General features: G+C 43.2%; 2 protein-coding genes across 3 annotated transcripts in view; one reads left to right on the plus strand and one right to left on the minus strand.

Annotated features, from left to right (window-relative positions):
* LOC124879275 (bromodomain-containing protein 1-like) lies at positions 1-16,161 on the minus strand. 2 transcript variants are annotated; one of them, XM_047383741.1, is made up of 12 exons: positions 15,856-16,161; positions 12,021-13,396; positions 11,691-11,850; positions 11,479-11,607; positions 10,592-10,720; positions 10,002-10,314; positions 6,397-7,128; positions 6,129-6,255; positions 5,848-5,978; positions 4,042-4,136; positions 3,598-3,752; positions 1-1,518 (listed from the first exon to the last, which is right to left on the minus strand). In XM_047383741.1, the coding sequence occupies exons 2-12, from the start codon at positions 13,376-13,378 to the stop codon at positions 1,323-1,325; spliced, it is 3,525 nt and encodes a 1,174-aa protein (XP_047239697.1). In that variant the 5' UTR covers positions 13,379-13,396; positions 15,856-16,161; the 3' UTR covers positions 1-1,322. The 2 variants fall into 2 exon arrangements, with proteins under 2 accessions (XP_047239697.1, XP_047239704.1); XM_047383748.1 differs by lacking the exon at positions 4,042-4,136 and having other exon boundaries at positions 1,352-1,518.
* The window catches only part of ftsj1 (FtsJ RNA 2'-O-methyltransferase 1), a 20,265-nt gene continuing 18,912 nt past the window's right edge, over positions 15,434-16,786 (plus strand). Inside the window, exon 1 of the mRNA XM_047383761.1 lies at positions 15,434-15,451. The gene's annotated coding sequence lies outside the window, so the exon portion shown is untranslated. The remainder of the gene's footprint in view (positions 15,452-16,786) is intronic.

Raw genomic sequence — 16,786 nt, forward strand, 5'->3', positions numbered from 1 at the left:
TCAGTATTTCAATATATTTTATTTTTCAGTGTTTTAGTATAAAAATCCCAGCAGCCAGCTTTGGGCTGGGCTCTGCTCCCATTTGCTAGAACTGGGTGGGTTTTTTTTCTTCCCAGAGAATCGGCTAAAGTACCAAATCTATTTACAGCAAACATCCAGAAGGGCTGGACAATAAACAGGTAGTCTACACACTGCGACCCTGCCATGGAGATCTAGCACACCTCTTACATTTAATGCCATCAGTCCAAACACTAAAAACAAACAAGGAGGGCTCCGAGCAGCCGCAGTATTTTCTCACCACACCTTCTATATAAAGTGATGCATAAACATTTTCTGCTTTACAATAAATTAGTACAGGCACATTCTCTCCTCTCCTTCACTGCTGAGCTTCAGCTCCCCTGGAGAAGACGCTGATGTGACGTTTCAGAGATAGCTTGAATCCAACACAGCAAACCAACAAAGGCCAGAAACCTGAAACACGACTTCAGAGGGAAACGTGGGCAGCAATTGTTTTTTTTTTTTTTTTTTTCCTTTTGGTTTCGGTGTGAATGATGCACTTTAGACCTTTAAAACTTTAGGAGCTTTGATATAGATTTTTATATAAATATCTACAAACAAACAAAATAAGTAGTCCAGTAAAAACATTTAGATAAAAAAAAAAAAAGATGCACACTGAAATAATGCCATAAACAATAAGTTGATGCAGAACAGCTCAATAACTTAAAAAACAAAAAACAAATACAGTATGTATGTTTGTTTCTTCTCTCTGTGGAGATAGCACCAGCAGGAACACCAACACCATTGGTGGTAGTAGGAACTCATCAGGAACCACCTCTGAAGGTAGAAATATCAAACTGTGTACCAAATCAAACTGAGGAGTGAATAAATTAGTGTCAGGCCGTGTGTTAGAGGGAAATATTTACATGAGCTGCTGCTGTCACACTCACACACACTGACAGGTGGAGGACTTCATGGCAGTGATGTCATTGAAGCAGCATGTAGCACATTTAAAGTGGTCAGAAGTCAGGCTGTGACACATTCAACAGGTTCCCAGCTGACAGTGTTCAGTCCTTCCAGCTGAAGGTGGCCTCCTGGTGCAGCTGCTAACTGAGTTGTTCCATTGCATAGCTCTTTGACTAACTACAGTAAATCAGACACATGGTGAGGAGCTGTGGGACTCCAGTTTAGAGGATGTATAAAACATGAGTGTGTGTTGTGCGTATGAGGCAGAGTTTAGAACATCCTCTCTGCATGGACAGTGAAGTTGGAAGGTGATGTTTGATGGAGAACATTGGGTTGAGCTGGTGGGATGGACAGAGAGTTCAGCATGTGGCGGCGAGGCTGCCCCTGCGGTCCGGCTCCAGGACCTCACCGCCGCCGTTCAGTTGGTTCATGGCTCGATCGAAGGCAACCCGCACAGTTCTTCTGATTGAAGATGTGCGGGCCTCCATTAGCTTTATTCTGTCCAGGGTCTGGTTGACCCCAAACGGAGCTATTTTGGATCTAGGAAGCCATTGCCTGAAGAGAAAAAGGGGGATATTTATAGTTGAAGTTTAAAGGCATCTAATTCTACATTGGTCATGTTTTAAGGGAGGAAGGAAAGGAAACAGACTGATGGGAGGATGCTTCAGTCAAGCAGCCCTTCGTTATGGTAATACACATTGATGGTGTGATGACAATAGCAATCCCATCTACACTGCACACAAAAAGCAGGCTTTCAAGTGGAATTTATGGAAAACATAAAAGGTTCACTCTACGGCGATATTATATCATGAAAGCAGGGCATTTAAGTAGAAGCATGCAATGATAATTTCCTCATTTCAAACTAATTATTGAAACAAAAACCAACAACAGTGGCTGGTATACCACAACAAAATGTCTCAATAAAGTGTCATGTGCCCTTGAGCATCAAAGCTCGACAACAACGTCTCATGCTGTTCACAAGTCGACTTATTGTCTGCTGAGGTAGGGCATCTTCTCTTCTTGATGCCCTCAGGTCATTGAGGTTCTGGGGTCCAGAGTTACAGACCTCTAGATGGTGACTCAGCTGAGGTTTTCTATGGGATTCTAGTCTGGAGAACGTTCAGGCCATTCCTTTCCATTTACCCCAGTCTCCAGCAGTCGTTCTCTAATGATGCGACCTGGATGAGCTGGAGTATTGTCCATGAAGATGATATTAGGCCCGTGTTGTTCATGCAGGGACACTATGACTGGATTAATGATGTTATTCAGGTAGTACGGGCTAATCATTGTACCATTCACCAAGTGTAGGGCAGTTCTGTATTGACTAGACAACCTGTTCACACTGTGACACCACATGGCACAACATGGCTGTTCTGGTAACAACAGAGGCTGATACATAGAGATCTCCTTGACGTCTCCAACATGGTTGGCGGCCATCATTTCTGCTCAGTGGGAAACTTTTTCATCAGAGAACAGCACTGAGGCCCACTGGTCCCTCATCCAGCATAAATGCTCCACGGTCCAGGCAAGATGATGATGTCTGTGCCTGGTTGTGTGGTCAGGTACCCTTGTAGGTCATCTAGCATGCAGACTACTCTGATGTAAATGGTTTCTAATGGTCTGAGGTGACACTTGGGTGCCTCTCACCCCCTTATGCGCCTGGAATTCAGTGGCCTTCATCATCTGGTTCTGCAGGGCTCTGTTAAAAATGAAGTGGTCATCAGTGTGGGTTGTAGCCAAAGGACGTCCACTTCTATGACTTTCTGTGACTCTTCCACTCTCTGTTGCAACCTGCTGATGATTCTCAGTGACACTCTAAGCTCAGTGGTCTCTTCCGTCTGACAACATCCTGTTTGAAGCCTCGCAATGATGAGGTACTGTTGCTCATTTGTTATGGGTCATCTTGTTCTCATGATGTCAGAATGTGATGATGAGGAGAACTGTTTAAAACCCGGTTCTGATAGAACCAGGAAATGAATTGGTTGATTCATGCATCAAACATCTCCTGTTAACTTTGTCATTAAGCTCCTTGTTATAGAACAGCAAGTTGTGCAAATAGTACTGAAACGTTTAGAGAAGGTCACATTAAGCTGACCTGTAAAGTTTATATAGTGCATTTTAGCTTCATCCTGACATTTCATCTGAAAGCCAAATATCCCCAACTTTGTGTGAGTAGTGTTTTGTGCAGCAGCTGTAGAACCTTTCTACAAATACAGTTCTGTTGGCTTGATCAAAGATCATAATGTATTTTACAAGAGTTAACTGAGACAAACAGATCAAAGAGCTCCTTGCCCTGACATGTCAAACATCACTAAGTTTTTCTGTCTGCAGGATGCTGCCATGGAACAGCCTCTGTAATTAATCAAAATACCAAACTGTTACAAAAACAACCAACCGTGCCTTTTAAAAGTATTCATACCCCCTGAACTAGTCCCTCTTTGTTGAGTTACAACCATCAAAACAAATCTTATTGGGATTTTATGTGATGGACAAAAACAACACAGTGGATCATTCTCCCACGGAAATCTCCCACATAGTTTTTCCAAGCAACAATCGGAAAAGTGTAGCATGCATTTGTATTCAGCTATGTCCCGACAGCACCTTTACCAGCAACAAGTCTGGTAAGCTCCTCACCAGCTGCGCTTGCTGTCGAAGAAGCGGACGAGGAAGAGTTTCTCTGCGGACCTGAATTGCATCTGCTCTCCGGCTCTGAGAACGTCCAATGGCGGTATGGGAGGCTCCACCTTCCTGTGCCGAAACGATGTCCTCCGAACTCTGGGATTCACGATCTGTGAAAATCCACAATGAACAGTCAGAAAGAGGTGAATGAGTCGGCACATTTACAGAGGGAAAAAGTACATCATACTAAAGTTGCTTCACTGAAAACTTCCCATGAACAGAGAACAGCATGCAAGTCCAAGAGGAACATGAAGCGCTCAGAGCAAAACGACCCGCTACACACAGCCACGAGACAAACCCAGCAGTCCACAGCATGAACACACATCACAAGCTACAGCATGGAGAATGGCAAAGGGGCAGATGGGAAATGAGACACGGACGGGACTGACACGCACTCACCAGGGCGGGAAAGGAGGGATATCCACTACATTTAGCCCAAACTAGCTTAAGAGGCTCCAGAACAAATGGAGAAGCAGCGGTGGGATTCCACACTTCTACAGGAACAATAACAAGCAAGTTATGAAGGATTCAGAAAGGACAAGCTGTCTGCAGACACAGCCACACATACACAGAACGTCTCAGACCAAACACACAAGCGGTAAAATGGATCACAGTGGTGTGTTAAGAGGACCACTGCACTCCACTGCAAGGCCTGGGTGGCACTAATTTAGTCCTGTAAACATGTGAGTGTGTGCTCACCTGGGTCACAATCACATTCAGAAAAAGCAACAAAAAACACCACTCTAGACAAGTAAAAGAAAAGAACAATGCTGTTTTCCTGCTCCCTTTGTTCCAGTACAACCAGTAGGTGTGGACCTATTACTAGTATTCCATGGTTTCATCCAGTTACCACTTCAAAACACACATTGCTATGCATGGTGCATTAAAAAGAAATTTAACTCTGGAAATATCTCTGCTTATGAAAAACGGGGATAATTGAGGAGTGGAAACTAAAGGAACACCACTGTTGTCAAGGTAATGCCATTTTAGAATTACAATTGCTAAGCTACAGGCAATCATCTAAAGGTTATCCCTGAGCAGATAGCCTGACAAACTCAACAGCTAATATTAGTCTGTTACACCAGAAAGAGCAACACTCCAGGCACTCTCAAACTAGACAGCCCACAGCTCCAAGGAGAAGTATGATCAGAATCAAAAGACAACCAACTCGATTTACCACTCGGTTGGTTAACGGACCGTCTTAACATTTAAAGTTCCAGTAAGCAGCGTTTTGCTTTGCTCTTCACTCACTGGTGGTAGAGGTGAAACCCAACCTTTCCAGCAAGATTACTATTCTTACCATTTACAATTTCCTTCCAAAATCTAAGAGAGGAACCCACCAAGACATCTGAGGCCGGTTCCTGGAGAGATACGACTGACCAGTCTAAGGGGTGGCCTTCCTGGATCAACAACAGCTTTGTGTCAACATACCCACCCCCCTTCCCATCAGCAGCATACAAGATGGGAGCGGGACCTCCACCAGATGAGCACCAAATTCAGCTCCAACCACATAGTCTGACACTGGACCTAAGTTAGGAGTCATTTCATTAGTTTTAGTGTTAACTGATTATCAACTGATTTTTATTATCAGAACAACTGTTTATTTCTCTTTCCCTCCTACCATGACAGATCCCTGTGAGGGAGAATTTATTCATTCAGATAAGATTTTTGACCAATTACAGACTGAATTTAAGTTATAAGACTAGTAAGATTTCTGATACATAGAATTTTAGTAGCCATGTAACCTGTAATAATAATGTTACTACATCTGTAATAGAACTATGCTGAAGGATTTTTTTTGGGCATTGTCTTGAAGTAAACAGGTGAAATCATGCTGTATTTTCAGCTTGATATTTTCCCTCCTGGTTATCAGACCATGGGAATCTCGGACCGGTCCGAGCCTAATATGTCCTTATCCCTCCTCTGCTCCTCTTGAACCCATCTCAGCCTCAGCTGTCTCTCTGTCTTCAGCCATTTCACCTGTCCTTATTTTATGTATCATCATCAACCACACCGCTCAACGTCTCACACAGGAGAAACCATGGAATAAAGGAGATGTATCTGTGAGCAGAAGAAATTAAAATAAACTATACAGGTTTCCTAGCAACGTTACAGAAGGTAGGAATAAACAGATCCAAGCATGCAGTGCTGTTCAACACACACTTAGGAGGCTTATCTCAGGGATGCTGCTGGTAGTTTTCTCACCTGAGGAAATCGGAGCAGTTTTGGTAAACTCTCCGTTTTCAACGCAGGTCATCAGAGTGCTCCTGTCATCCACAGTGCTTCGCCGGGCCGCCGCAGGTCGCCCCTTAACACTTTTAGACACCATGAGCGTACTGAAAGAGATCAGATTGGACCTGGATGAGGGCAGCGTTTATGAAAACAGACGGGATGATATGATGAGTTTCCAATGGTCCCTGATCAGTTCTCCATTAAACTGCAGGTTGCAGAAAGGGCCTAGGAATTAAACTGGAACATAAAGCCACCTGGAGCCACATATAATGCTGTTGCTGGAGGATATGCTGGACTCTGAGGCACATCGGCGTCGTGGCTCCAATATGCGAGGTGACAGAGAATCCACCTTCTCCTCCACCACAAAACCATTTGTTAATCCTAAAGCAGTAACAGATTTAGAAAAAACACACACAGAACACCTGTTACTCAGTGTAAACATTGTGAAACTGAAGCTAAGTTTGTTTGGAATGAATGTCATCTTTTTTCCAACAGCATGATTGTGCTGCTTTGAATCTGAACCTGTGCCAAGACGTTTGATTGGCGTCCCCTCTTCTTCCTCATCCTCAGCGCTGCTGCTGCGCGTCCTTTTCTTCGGGAGAAGCAGGGTCTCCAGTCGGGGGATCACCACTGACAGGAAGGTTTTTGCGCCCAGGGGGGGTGGTGACACAGCAGGCTCCTGGGTCATTGGTGCTTTCTGAGGGCTGGCACTCTTGGACTTCCGGAAGAGGGTGTTGGTCTGTTGGTTGCAGTTTCCAGTTAACTCTGTGTGAAAGTCACTGTTAGGAAGCAGCTGATTTGGAAGGTGCTCGTTGGGGGTATATGGAGGTTTTGAGGTAGATGAGCTGGTGTTGTCATCAAGTTGCATGGGAGTCAGTTCTGAAACGGGGGTGACAGGCTTCGGAGAGGGGGGCACTGAGCTGTTTGGTGAGATCTCATGCTGAGATGATGTGGTTAAGCACTCTAACGTTGGTGGAGGTAAGGAGTCTGCTGGGCCTTCTGGAGATGGCTTCTCTTCAGACTGGCTGGGGGACGGTGGGAGATCTGGGACAGAGGGAGGTGGATGTGGAAGGGACTTCTTTAAGCTTATCTCACTGCGGACCTCCATGATGGTCTTCTTCAGTAGCTTGAGCCTCTTGGTGCGGGACGGGCTGTGCTTCATGGCAGTGCTCAGGTCCAGCTTTTCCAGAAGCTCTTTCAGCTGATCCTCCAGTGGTGTCTGCTGACGGTAGGATGGGGTCAGGAGTCGATCCACTGAGAAAGAACAACAAAACAAACACATAAGCTAATGCCAGCCATAACACTTTGACCCGTTATGACCCAACAGTATGGTCTGAGGTTCTATGAAAGATTAAAATAAAGTCTGAAGAGAGATCAGAAAAATCTAAATTGGTCCATTTATGACTTACATTCTGACGCTTCAAGCAGGAGGTGCAAAAATGATTAGCCACATGGGCTGATTGTCAGCTAATTCAACAAGCCACACGCAACGCTAACTAGCCACAACCTGATCACAGCGTTGGTTAAAAAAGAAACTTCCACAGTTTAACCTGAACACAAATGTGACTTATAACAAGCTTGTGCTAAATTCTGTAGACTAAAACAAGGAGTGTAGTGCTGATTGGGAAAAAAAAGTAACTCCTAAAAAAGTTCTTGTCACTGTGTCTTGTAAGTAGGTCCTGCTTCTCATTGAACAGCAGTGTTCTCTAGAAGACAGACAGTTAGGTTGGAGCAAGTATTACACAGATCCCTATTCCCTGATGTCACTGAGGAGACCATTTCTCACAATCTGAACTTGTTACTCATTCCATCTCTGTGAACTTTAACATAAGACCCATATCTGACTGTTTAAAACCCAAATTGTAATTTTGTCTAAAAAGCTAGTGACCTAAAAAAGTGTAGAAATAAATAAAACATTCATTTTCTTTAAATCGCTTTTCTACTGACAACAAATACATAAATCAACAGTGGAGAAGATGCCTTCACATTCTATAAAACACAGAACCCATCTTAGAACTAGAGTTGTATTAGATACTATTTGTACAAACAGCCATAACATTTTAATTCAGAGTTTCTCCTTCCATAAACAGAAAAATCCAACAATTAGTGCTAGCTTTAATTCAGCTCCTTCCTGGGTTCTTTCTGCTGCCTGATTGTTAGGAAAAAATATGAAGCAACAGTTTGTAGATATTTTTGTTACATTTTATAAAAACCAAGACGAAGACGAGAAAAGTCAACTATAACCAAACATTCCTACTAAAACTAAAGGCCAACCAATAAATAAGTTAAAGATCAGGTTTTCTCTAGTTGATCACTGTGTTGTTGCTGGTCTCACAAAAATATGGACTGAACAAGAAGAAACTAAGTGAGATTTTCAGCAGCTGCCATGTTTTTACCAATAAGCTGGATGGCGTGTGTGTGTGTGTGTGTGTGTGTGTGTGTGTCCTTGTACTTGCTGCTGAGTGAGAACCATTTTTCGTATTTTTATCGCAAAGTGAGGACATTTTGACAAAGTGAGGACATTTTCCTGGTCCTCACTTTTTCAAATTCCGTTCTTGGGACAGGGGTTAGGTTTAGGACTAGGGTATGAATTGAGTTATTGTTAGGGTTAGGTATTAACTGGTTAGGGTTAGTGTTTGGGTCAGGGTTAGGCACTAAAAATCAAGGAAAATGAATGGAAGTCAATGGAAGTAACCGAAAAGTCCTCATAAAGATAGTAAAACACGGATGTGTGTGTGTGTGTGGGATTAGCCAAGCAACAGTAATTCAAACTGCAGTAGCTCCTCATGACAACTGTGCAAACAATAAAACACTAAGTCTTCCTCACCTCACTGCTAGCTGAGGTCACTTAGCTAAAAAACTTGGATGTGCTGAGTAAAGTTCACAATCAAGTCAGCTGTGAACATATTAAACCTCAAGATGCTGTGCTTAAAGTGCTTTATACAGTGGTGTCGTATTAGCAGTGGTTCAGTGGTGGGCATGGTTCCGCTAATAGCAGAACAAATTTTCTGTTTAGCAGATTAGCGTTTTTGCTAATTTTGGAAACCATTTAGTTTCTGCTAAGTTAGGTTTCGCTGAAATTTAATTCAAATTCACAAGATTGTTCCTCTTTGTTGTGGGCATGTCTCAAAGAGTCTGTCAGGTTTATTAAGTGTACACGAACAAGATGTCATTGAGCGACGCAGCAGCAGCTAGCTAAACCAGTTTTGAATGACAGGCGGCTTAACGGTTAGCCTTCGCTTCTGCTAATTTGTTTTATCTGCTTGGCGTTAGCAAAGCTAAAATTTTAGCTAGTGAAATATGGGTTAGTGAATTCAACTTCTTGGTTAGCTGTGCCCACTACTGCAGTAGGGTATAGCAATTTGTCAATGCTTTGAGAAGCATAGATCATTGAGCCGACATGGATGATACAAACTTAAAAACTTAATTGTTATTTGTTAACTTTTCAAATTAAAATGTTAATTTATGAACCATTTTCAAAAGGCAAAACCCTAAATAATAAAAATGACAAACCTGGAAGGTTCCTCTGCAGTAGACAGAACATGACCTCAACTAGAACCACACCATATGCAGACTGAGTAACACTAAAAGTAAATCATATTACATAATAGGAATCATACTACATGCTTCCACCCAAAACAGAGAGAGAAAACAGGCGATCATTCTTGCTACCGTAAACCGCCAAACAAGAATCAGGCCTTTTTCTCTATGCAGTGTTCTTAGGAAATAAAACCCACCCAAGATATTTCACTGAAATCCTGATCTTCACCCTCTAGAATAAGACCCAAACAAAGCCAGGAGATCACTGAAAGCAGGTAGGATTTAGTTTTAGTTACAGAAGAAGTGAGACATTAAACTGATAGCTGTGGATAAGGTTCAGAATGTGCAGAGGAGCACCGTCCTATCAAGACAGGTGGGACAGAATGGGTATATATTCTTTGTCTAGATTTTTCTGTCTGGTTTTTTCCACTAAACATCTTGGGATCATATTGTATCTTTCTGAACTGTAACAGAATCATGAAGTGCCTAAAAAAGATAAACACTGCGTTCTCACTGTTTGGGTGACTTCATCACTTGCTTCCACAGCAATAAAAAAATTAATGTGATAACTAGATGGATTTCCTCACCTTCCTCCCAGGAGAAGGGAGGTGGTGGCTCCAGTTTTGGGGCTTCAAGTAATTGCAAGCAGCTGGGGAAGTCAAAGCCGATCCTTTCCACCTCTCTGCGAGCTCTCCGTAGGATGACTCCTCCGTGGTCCAGCATCCTCTGAGCTGCCTTGTAGAAAAACGTTTCCTTGGCATTGTACGTCATGCAGTTACTTATTATAAGGTTAAAATCATCCTCAAACTCATCCAAACTCCGGTAACTGTGAGAATCAATTTGTTTCCTCATAGTTGAGAAGTCCATGGGATTTTTGATGTGGTCCAGGTAGTCTGGGACCTGCGAGGGGCAAAGGAGACACAATAAGGCTTGATTACAAAAAAACTCAGTTTGATTAGAAAACTGTTTTAAAATAAACAGCTAAAATAAACTGTTATTTTGCCAAACACGCAGCAGACGGAAACATGTGTCCGTGGTTTACAGCGAGATGCCCACAAAAGCCACTGGCTAGCTCAGGTGTTCAGAACTGACTTATTTAAACTAAAGACTATAAATGAAACCTTCAGACAAAGAAAGCATTACATTTGATAATAAAGAATGAGCAACTGTTACAAACCTCCTTGATGCTGACTGGCTGTGCAAAGATACTGTACTGGTCCTTCTCCTGCAGCTGATTGAGCACAGCCCTCAGCAGGATGTTGAAAGGAGTCAGCTGCATCTCCAGCACTGACTGCTGCAGCTTCATCTGAAAGGGGATGAAAGAAAGTCACTCTGCTGTCCGACTGCAGCTATCTATTACTTGTACAAGTAAATCAGATAATGCAGGGCCTAACAAAAGTATTTACATCCTTAGAACATTTAGCCACATTACAACCACAAACCTCTTTGTATTTAAATAGGGTTTTATGGTACATGTCAACACAAAGTAGTGCATAACTGTCAAATGGATAGAACATGAAAAACGTTTTACAAATAAAATCTAAGAAATGTTTGCTGTACATTTATTTTCAGCTACCTAAATACTGAAATTTAAGATCATTCTTATCCTCATATGATGCTGTCACCACCGTGCTTCATAGTGGGAATTATGCGTTAATGGTGCTGGGCAATGTTAGTTAGAGCTTCTTCTCCCACATATTTTCTGTGTCCAACATGGCTGCTTAGGGTTTTCTTCTTTCTGCTATTCCATCAAGGCTAAATTTGTGGTGTGCACAGCTAACTGTTCTCCTGCTAAAAGACCCTCAGAAAAGCAGCCTCTACACTTTTTCTGCAACTGGTTATATATGTAAGGTTCCCTGAAACGGTGTGTTGTCAATTGGTTCTATATAAATAAACTGAACTGAATTAAGACAAATTAAAATGTAAGAGAAAATGTAGAAAAAGGGCTTAGAGTACTTCTGCAGATATTTAATCAGAAACGTGGAACTTAGTGAGCAGAAAGGCAACATAGCAACATTCATGCATTCCTGCTGCAAAAAAGACGGAGAAAGCTGAAGACTCTACCTCCTCCCTCTTCAGCTTCTCCCTCTTCCTGATGAGCTCCAGCAGCAACCGAGCTCGCTCCAGGTCATGGCGCAGACGGTGCCAAACTTTCAGCTGCTCCTTTAGCGCCTGGTTCGCCTCCATACGCTCCTGAAGGAATCACACAAGGGTTCTAATCAGTATCAAGTGGACTTGCGAACGTGAGCGGTCTCAGTGTTCTGGCCATCCCTGACCTTCTGCTGCTGTGCTTTTGAGGGCTGAGGGTTGGCCTGCAGTCGGCGGATCAGGGGCACATTGTTTCTCGACTGCCTCTTGAGAACCCAGTAGCTCAGCACCCGCTCAACAAACAGGCGCTTCCTCTGAACTGCTACCTGGTTCAGGATGGTGTCAAAACTGGACCACAAAGGAAGAGATATTTACCAATATAATACTTTGTACTGTGGATAAAACAGATTATAAACTTCTACTTCCCCAGATTATATTTGTCAAATTTTCACTCAATCTTTGGGCTCTTTGCTTTGAAAAGTTTCTATAAAAGAAACCAGAGGCGATGTGTCAATTACCTTGATGCAGTAATGCTCGGCCCAGGGTTAGCTTGTGTTTCAGGTTCAAGTTCAGGCTCTGATTCTGCTTTTTTAATCTTTTTCCTCTGCCAACCTTTGGACCGAGGCTTTGCCCTCTTCTCTGCCCTCTTGTGACAGCCTCCATTCTTGGGATGAAGCTCGTCATAAACATTGAGAGGCCGCCGGTCGCAGCCTTCTGGCGTGTGGCTGCAGCAGTAGGCCGTCTTTTTCACAGAGAAGGTGGTGGCGCCAGACTCGGTCAGCTCTTTGACAGGCTCCATCTTCATATAGAGGCCTGCCTTCTGGGCGCAGCTGACGTGAAAGGCAGCGTAACAGTTGATCTTGTCACACTGGATGCAAGCCCCAGCACCCTTGGCCTTGCACAGGTAACAGGTGAGCTTCCAGCGGGCAGGTGGAATATTGCAGACACCATCAATGGGCTCGATGAAAACTGTGTCAGAGAAGCCGACTTCCGGGACCCACATGGCGCATACCACGTGGCCCCAGCGGTCATCTTCTGTCTTTTTCAGAGCTCCTCCACGGTTCGGGCAGAATAGGCACTCGGCTGGCCGTGACGGACGCTGGAGGCAGTGGCGGCACAGCCACTGACCCTCTGGGATGTACGGCACGCCGTAACACTCTTGGTGCACGGCGATGTTACACGAGTCGCAGAAGAGGATGACGTTGCTATCGGCTCCATCTCCGTCCATGCAGATGCAGCAAACAGCGTCCTCATCCACCAGCGTCTGGAGGTCACTTTGGCCCTGCGTAGAGAAAAACGACTCCTTCTCAAAGCGGTCCATGAGGAACTCAAACAAATTGTGTGACACCTGGCCGATCCCCTCGCTCTTTCTCTTTTCGTTAAGAAGCTCGAGCCAGGCGTAGTCCTCCTCGTCCATGTCGTACTCCACCTCCTCATCCAGCTCCTCTGCCGTCCTCTCAGAGTATTTGTAATACACAGCCGGCCTCTTCGGCACCACTGGCAGATTGTACTCAACCATTCGAACTTTTGGCTCCAGGAGGCTGCCCGTGCTGCTGCCATGTGAAGCGGTAAGTGCAGCACTCTTCTTCTGCTGGTTAATTTTGAGGCGCACAGACCGAACCAGAACCTGCTGGGGCTTCTCGTTGTTTTCCTTGTTGCTATTGCACTCCAGGATCTCCTGAGCAGTGGGGTCGTCGTCTGTGATGACGTCGAGCTTGTCATAGATGCTAAGCCGGTGCACTCGGCCATCCACCTCCAGCTCCACCATCCGCTGGGCTTGTGCATAGGTGAGAGTCTCCCTGTTGGGGGAGGGCTTGATTGGAGAAGACTCCCTCTTTAGTGTAGTGGGGCGGCGATTTTTGCATTTTTTCTTCATAGTGAAGTTGGTAGAATTCTGAAAACAGAAGAGATCAGTAGAAATATCTATGTCAACGACTCATTGATCAATTGGTGTGGCAGGAAAAGCTGAATAACAACTGTGGCCGTTAACCAGCCTTGTCAAGCAATAACTCAGGCAAAGAGCCAAAGTATGAAAATATGGGATGACTGAACTGAATAAGAAGCAATGGTTAATTGCCTAAAACCTCGAATAGAATTCATCCTTGATGCAACCTTCAAAGAATAAAATCGACGTGAGAATGTGTTTAATAAAGACAGGCTGGAGATTTGGATGGGCTTCATTTATAGACATACAACTACGGTTACAGCTTCAAGCTTTTAGGGGTATGTGTTTACCAGCTTCGTGCTCTGCAAATTAACATCCATTAGAACAACAACTTTCAGATCGTACACAGACTAGTGCTGCACGATATTAGGAAAACATGCAACAATGTTGGTGAATGATGCTATGGCAATATGACTTTCATTTAACTAAACAGTGATGGTCTTTTTCACTTTGGGTTTATTGCAAACACAGACCACAGATATTGACTATCAAATTATTGGAAAATAATGAAGTTCATTAAATCCATTTGAACAATATTATTTCACTGCAAAAGCAGCATCTGACTACATCTGCTGTTTTGGCAATTTTAGTTATACTTTCTTAATGACTTCAGCAGAACATCTCAACGCCCTCAAATGTTTTTTGTTGTATTAATAAACAAAAATTAACAAACATATTGCTGGCTTTAGGAGTCTGAATGCATGGTACTCATTTAATTAGCGAATACTTATTGCAGTCTAAGCAGTTCATTACAATGTCTTGTGCAACCCTACCAGAAACTCAACAGGATTTAGGTCTGGACTTTGGTTAGGCCATTCTAACAAAATAATGTGCTTTGATCTAAACATTCCACTGGTCGCACGTTTAGGGTTGATGTCCTGCAGCAGGGGAACATTTGACCCAGTCTCAAGTCTAATGCAGCTTCTAAATGGTTTTCTTCCAGGATTGTCCTGGATCTAGTTAAGCAGAATTCAAACTAATTAGTTGAAATGAACACACATAAAAACATACATGAATACATCATCAAGTTGATCAGGTAAAGACTCAGCTCAGGTATGTCTGCATATCAGTCTTTGCTCATCGATTCACTAGATATATTAGTTAGAGGTTGCTCAGCTTCAGAGTCAGGGCAGGTTGCTACATCCTGACAAATAAAACATGCTTCCCTGATGCTTCTCCTATTTGAAACAACAAATGTACTAGATACATTAAGTAGTTAGCCTTGCAACAATCCATGACAAGAATAACCAAAGCACAGAGCAGGCTGCTGCAAACATGACCCTTTAAGTTCCTATCTGCGGCTATGACCTATTCTCTAGGAGGCTGTTTTTGACACAATCTGTTTGACAAGAGAGATCACAAGTTCTGATGTCATAAATGTTGTCTAAAACTCCTCTATACTGTCTTTCAAAAATCTGATTCATAAAAACTGTTTTATGAGGAGAATCCAAACTAGTTTATTCTTGTAATTCTCCTGTCAGGATCCAAACCATCAACAGTAGCTGCAAATTATAAACAAACGCTGCAAAGTTTTAAGCAAGATAATACTTTGGTTTGAGTTGTTCAATGAAATCCTGGCGCGATTTCTAGGATTTCCAGTTAGATGTTTCATTTTAAATAGGCAATGTACACATTTAATAGTGAAGTTAAATATTACAGTGAAAGTAAACAGGTGAGCGCTTTCAATAACAAAGTTTGGTAATTACATTCATAACAACTGCCTAAAACACAGTAAGCCTTCTAAAAACCCTCACATCACTTCGAGATGGAAGTTCCGCTTTAAAAGTACCGCTCCCATGTGTGCTCGTATACCTTTAACTTAAGGAATAAACAAGCTTTCAGTTGACTGCCGCAGAGTACAGTGGGCGGAAACCAAACGTTCACTGGATGAATGAAAGCCATGGAACCAAGAGCAGCCAGCCTCCAAATCCGCTTAAAGTGACCCTCCGGCAGGCTGCGGCTACCCTAACCAAAGCTGCTACGAGCTGACTGTTGCGGAATAACGTAAGCTAACAGCAATGTCTGCTTCACCTCCCAATTCTTCTCAGTCAGTTAACCACGAATAAATAAACCTCTGAATACAGCATCTAGAACATGTAATCTCTGTGAAAGGACAAACAAAGCTCAGAGTTAGAAGTCAGGACGCCTCGATATTGCCCTCCAAACAGTCAGTGGCGTCTCTGCACGCTACCTGCAAACATTAGGACACTCCGTCCATAAATCGGGCTAACCGTACCATGCTAGCAGCAAGGAGAAGAAATATGGCGACTAACACACAACAAGAGTCTGACTCAACTGAAGTAGTTTGTTTTCTTCACAGTAGAATGGATCTGCTTTGTTTTTTTCAGTTTCCCTGGAATATAACAGATACGTATAAGGATGTGATGAGGAAATGAAGGAAAACTTACCTCTGTGTTTTCACGAATTCAGTTTATAGAAACGGTAGTAATGGCGACGCGGCCTGCGGAGCACAGCAGCAGTTAAATCCACAGTCAGGCCGTTCCATCCAACGGTGGCCACGGCTCTTGTTGAACCGAGAGGAAGTGACCGACTGGTATCCAGGGCGACGGAGACTGTTTCTTTGGTTCTATGTATATACGGGGATAATTACCGACGGTCTGGACAACGAAATATCCGTTGGAAGTTGCACAGCTCAGCGGCAGCCTGGGCTTCTCTTCCCCCACAACAATGCGGCTGAGCCTCCACGCGCCTACGTCATCGCGTAAATGCGTATAGCAGGAAGTCTTTTCAAGATTTTATTTTTTTTTAATGGAACTTTATCTCAGTCTGTTTTGTTACAGACATGTACAAAGATTTATAATGCTAACATTGCACACACAAATAAATCACTCCTTTAAAAACAGGACGAAGAGAGTAACAGAGCAAAAAAAAAAAAAGGAATAAAAAAGTAAAAGTTACATAAATGCGAGTTACGGAGATGGATTGTATGCATTAACCGTGTTTAAAGTTTTTATAGTTTTTTTATTAGAGTCCGAAATTGCACCTAGATACAATTTTATATCTTTTCCAAATAGTTTAAAATGCTGTTTCCTCTTCATTCATTTGCTCTAAAGAATATGAAACTTTGCAAGAAACACAATAATGTTGGTATAGGGTTAGGGTGGCGCAGTTGTTAGCACTGTTGCCTTGGAGCAAGAAGGTCCTTCTGCATGTTTTCCCCGTGCATGCGTGGGTCCTCTCCGGGTACTCCGGCTTCCTCCCAGAAGCATGGCTGTTAGGTTAATTGGTCTCTCTAAATTGCCCTTAGGTGTGTGAATGAGTGTGTGCATGGTTGTTTGTGTGTTGCCATGCGATGGACTGGCGACCTGTCCGGGGTAT

This window comes from Girardinichthys multiradiatus, chromosome 2 (genome assembly GCF_021462225.1).
Source record: "Girardinichthys multiradiatus isolate DD_20200921_A chromosome 2, DD_fGirMul_XY1, whole genome shotgun sequence".
Classification (NCBI taxonomy): Eukaryota; Metazoa; Chordata; class Actinopteri; order Cyprinodontiformes; family Goodeidae; genus Girardinichthys; species Girardinichthys multiradiatus.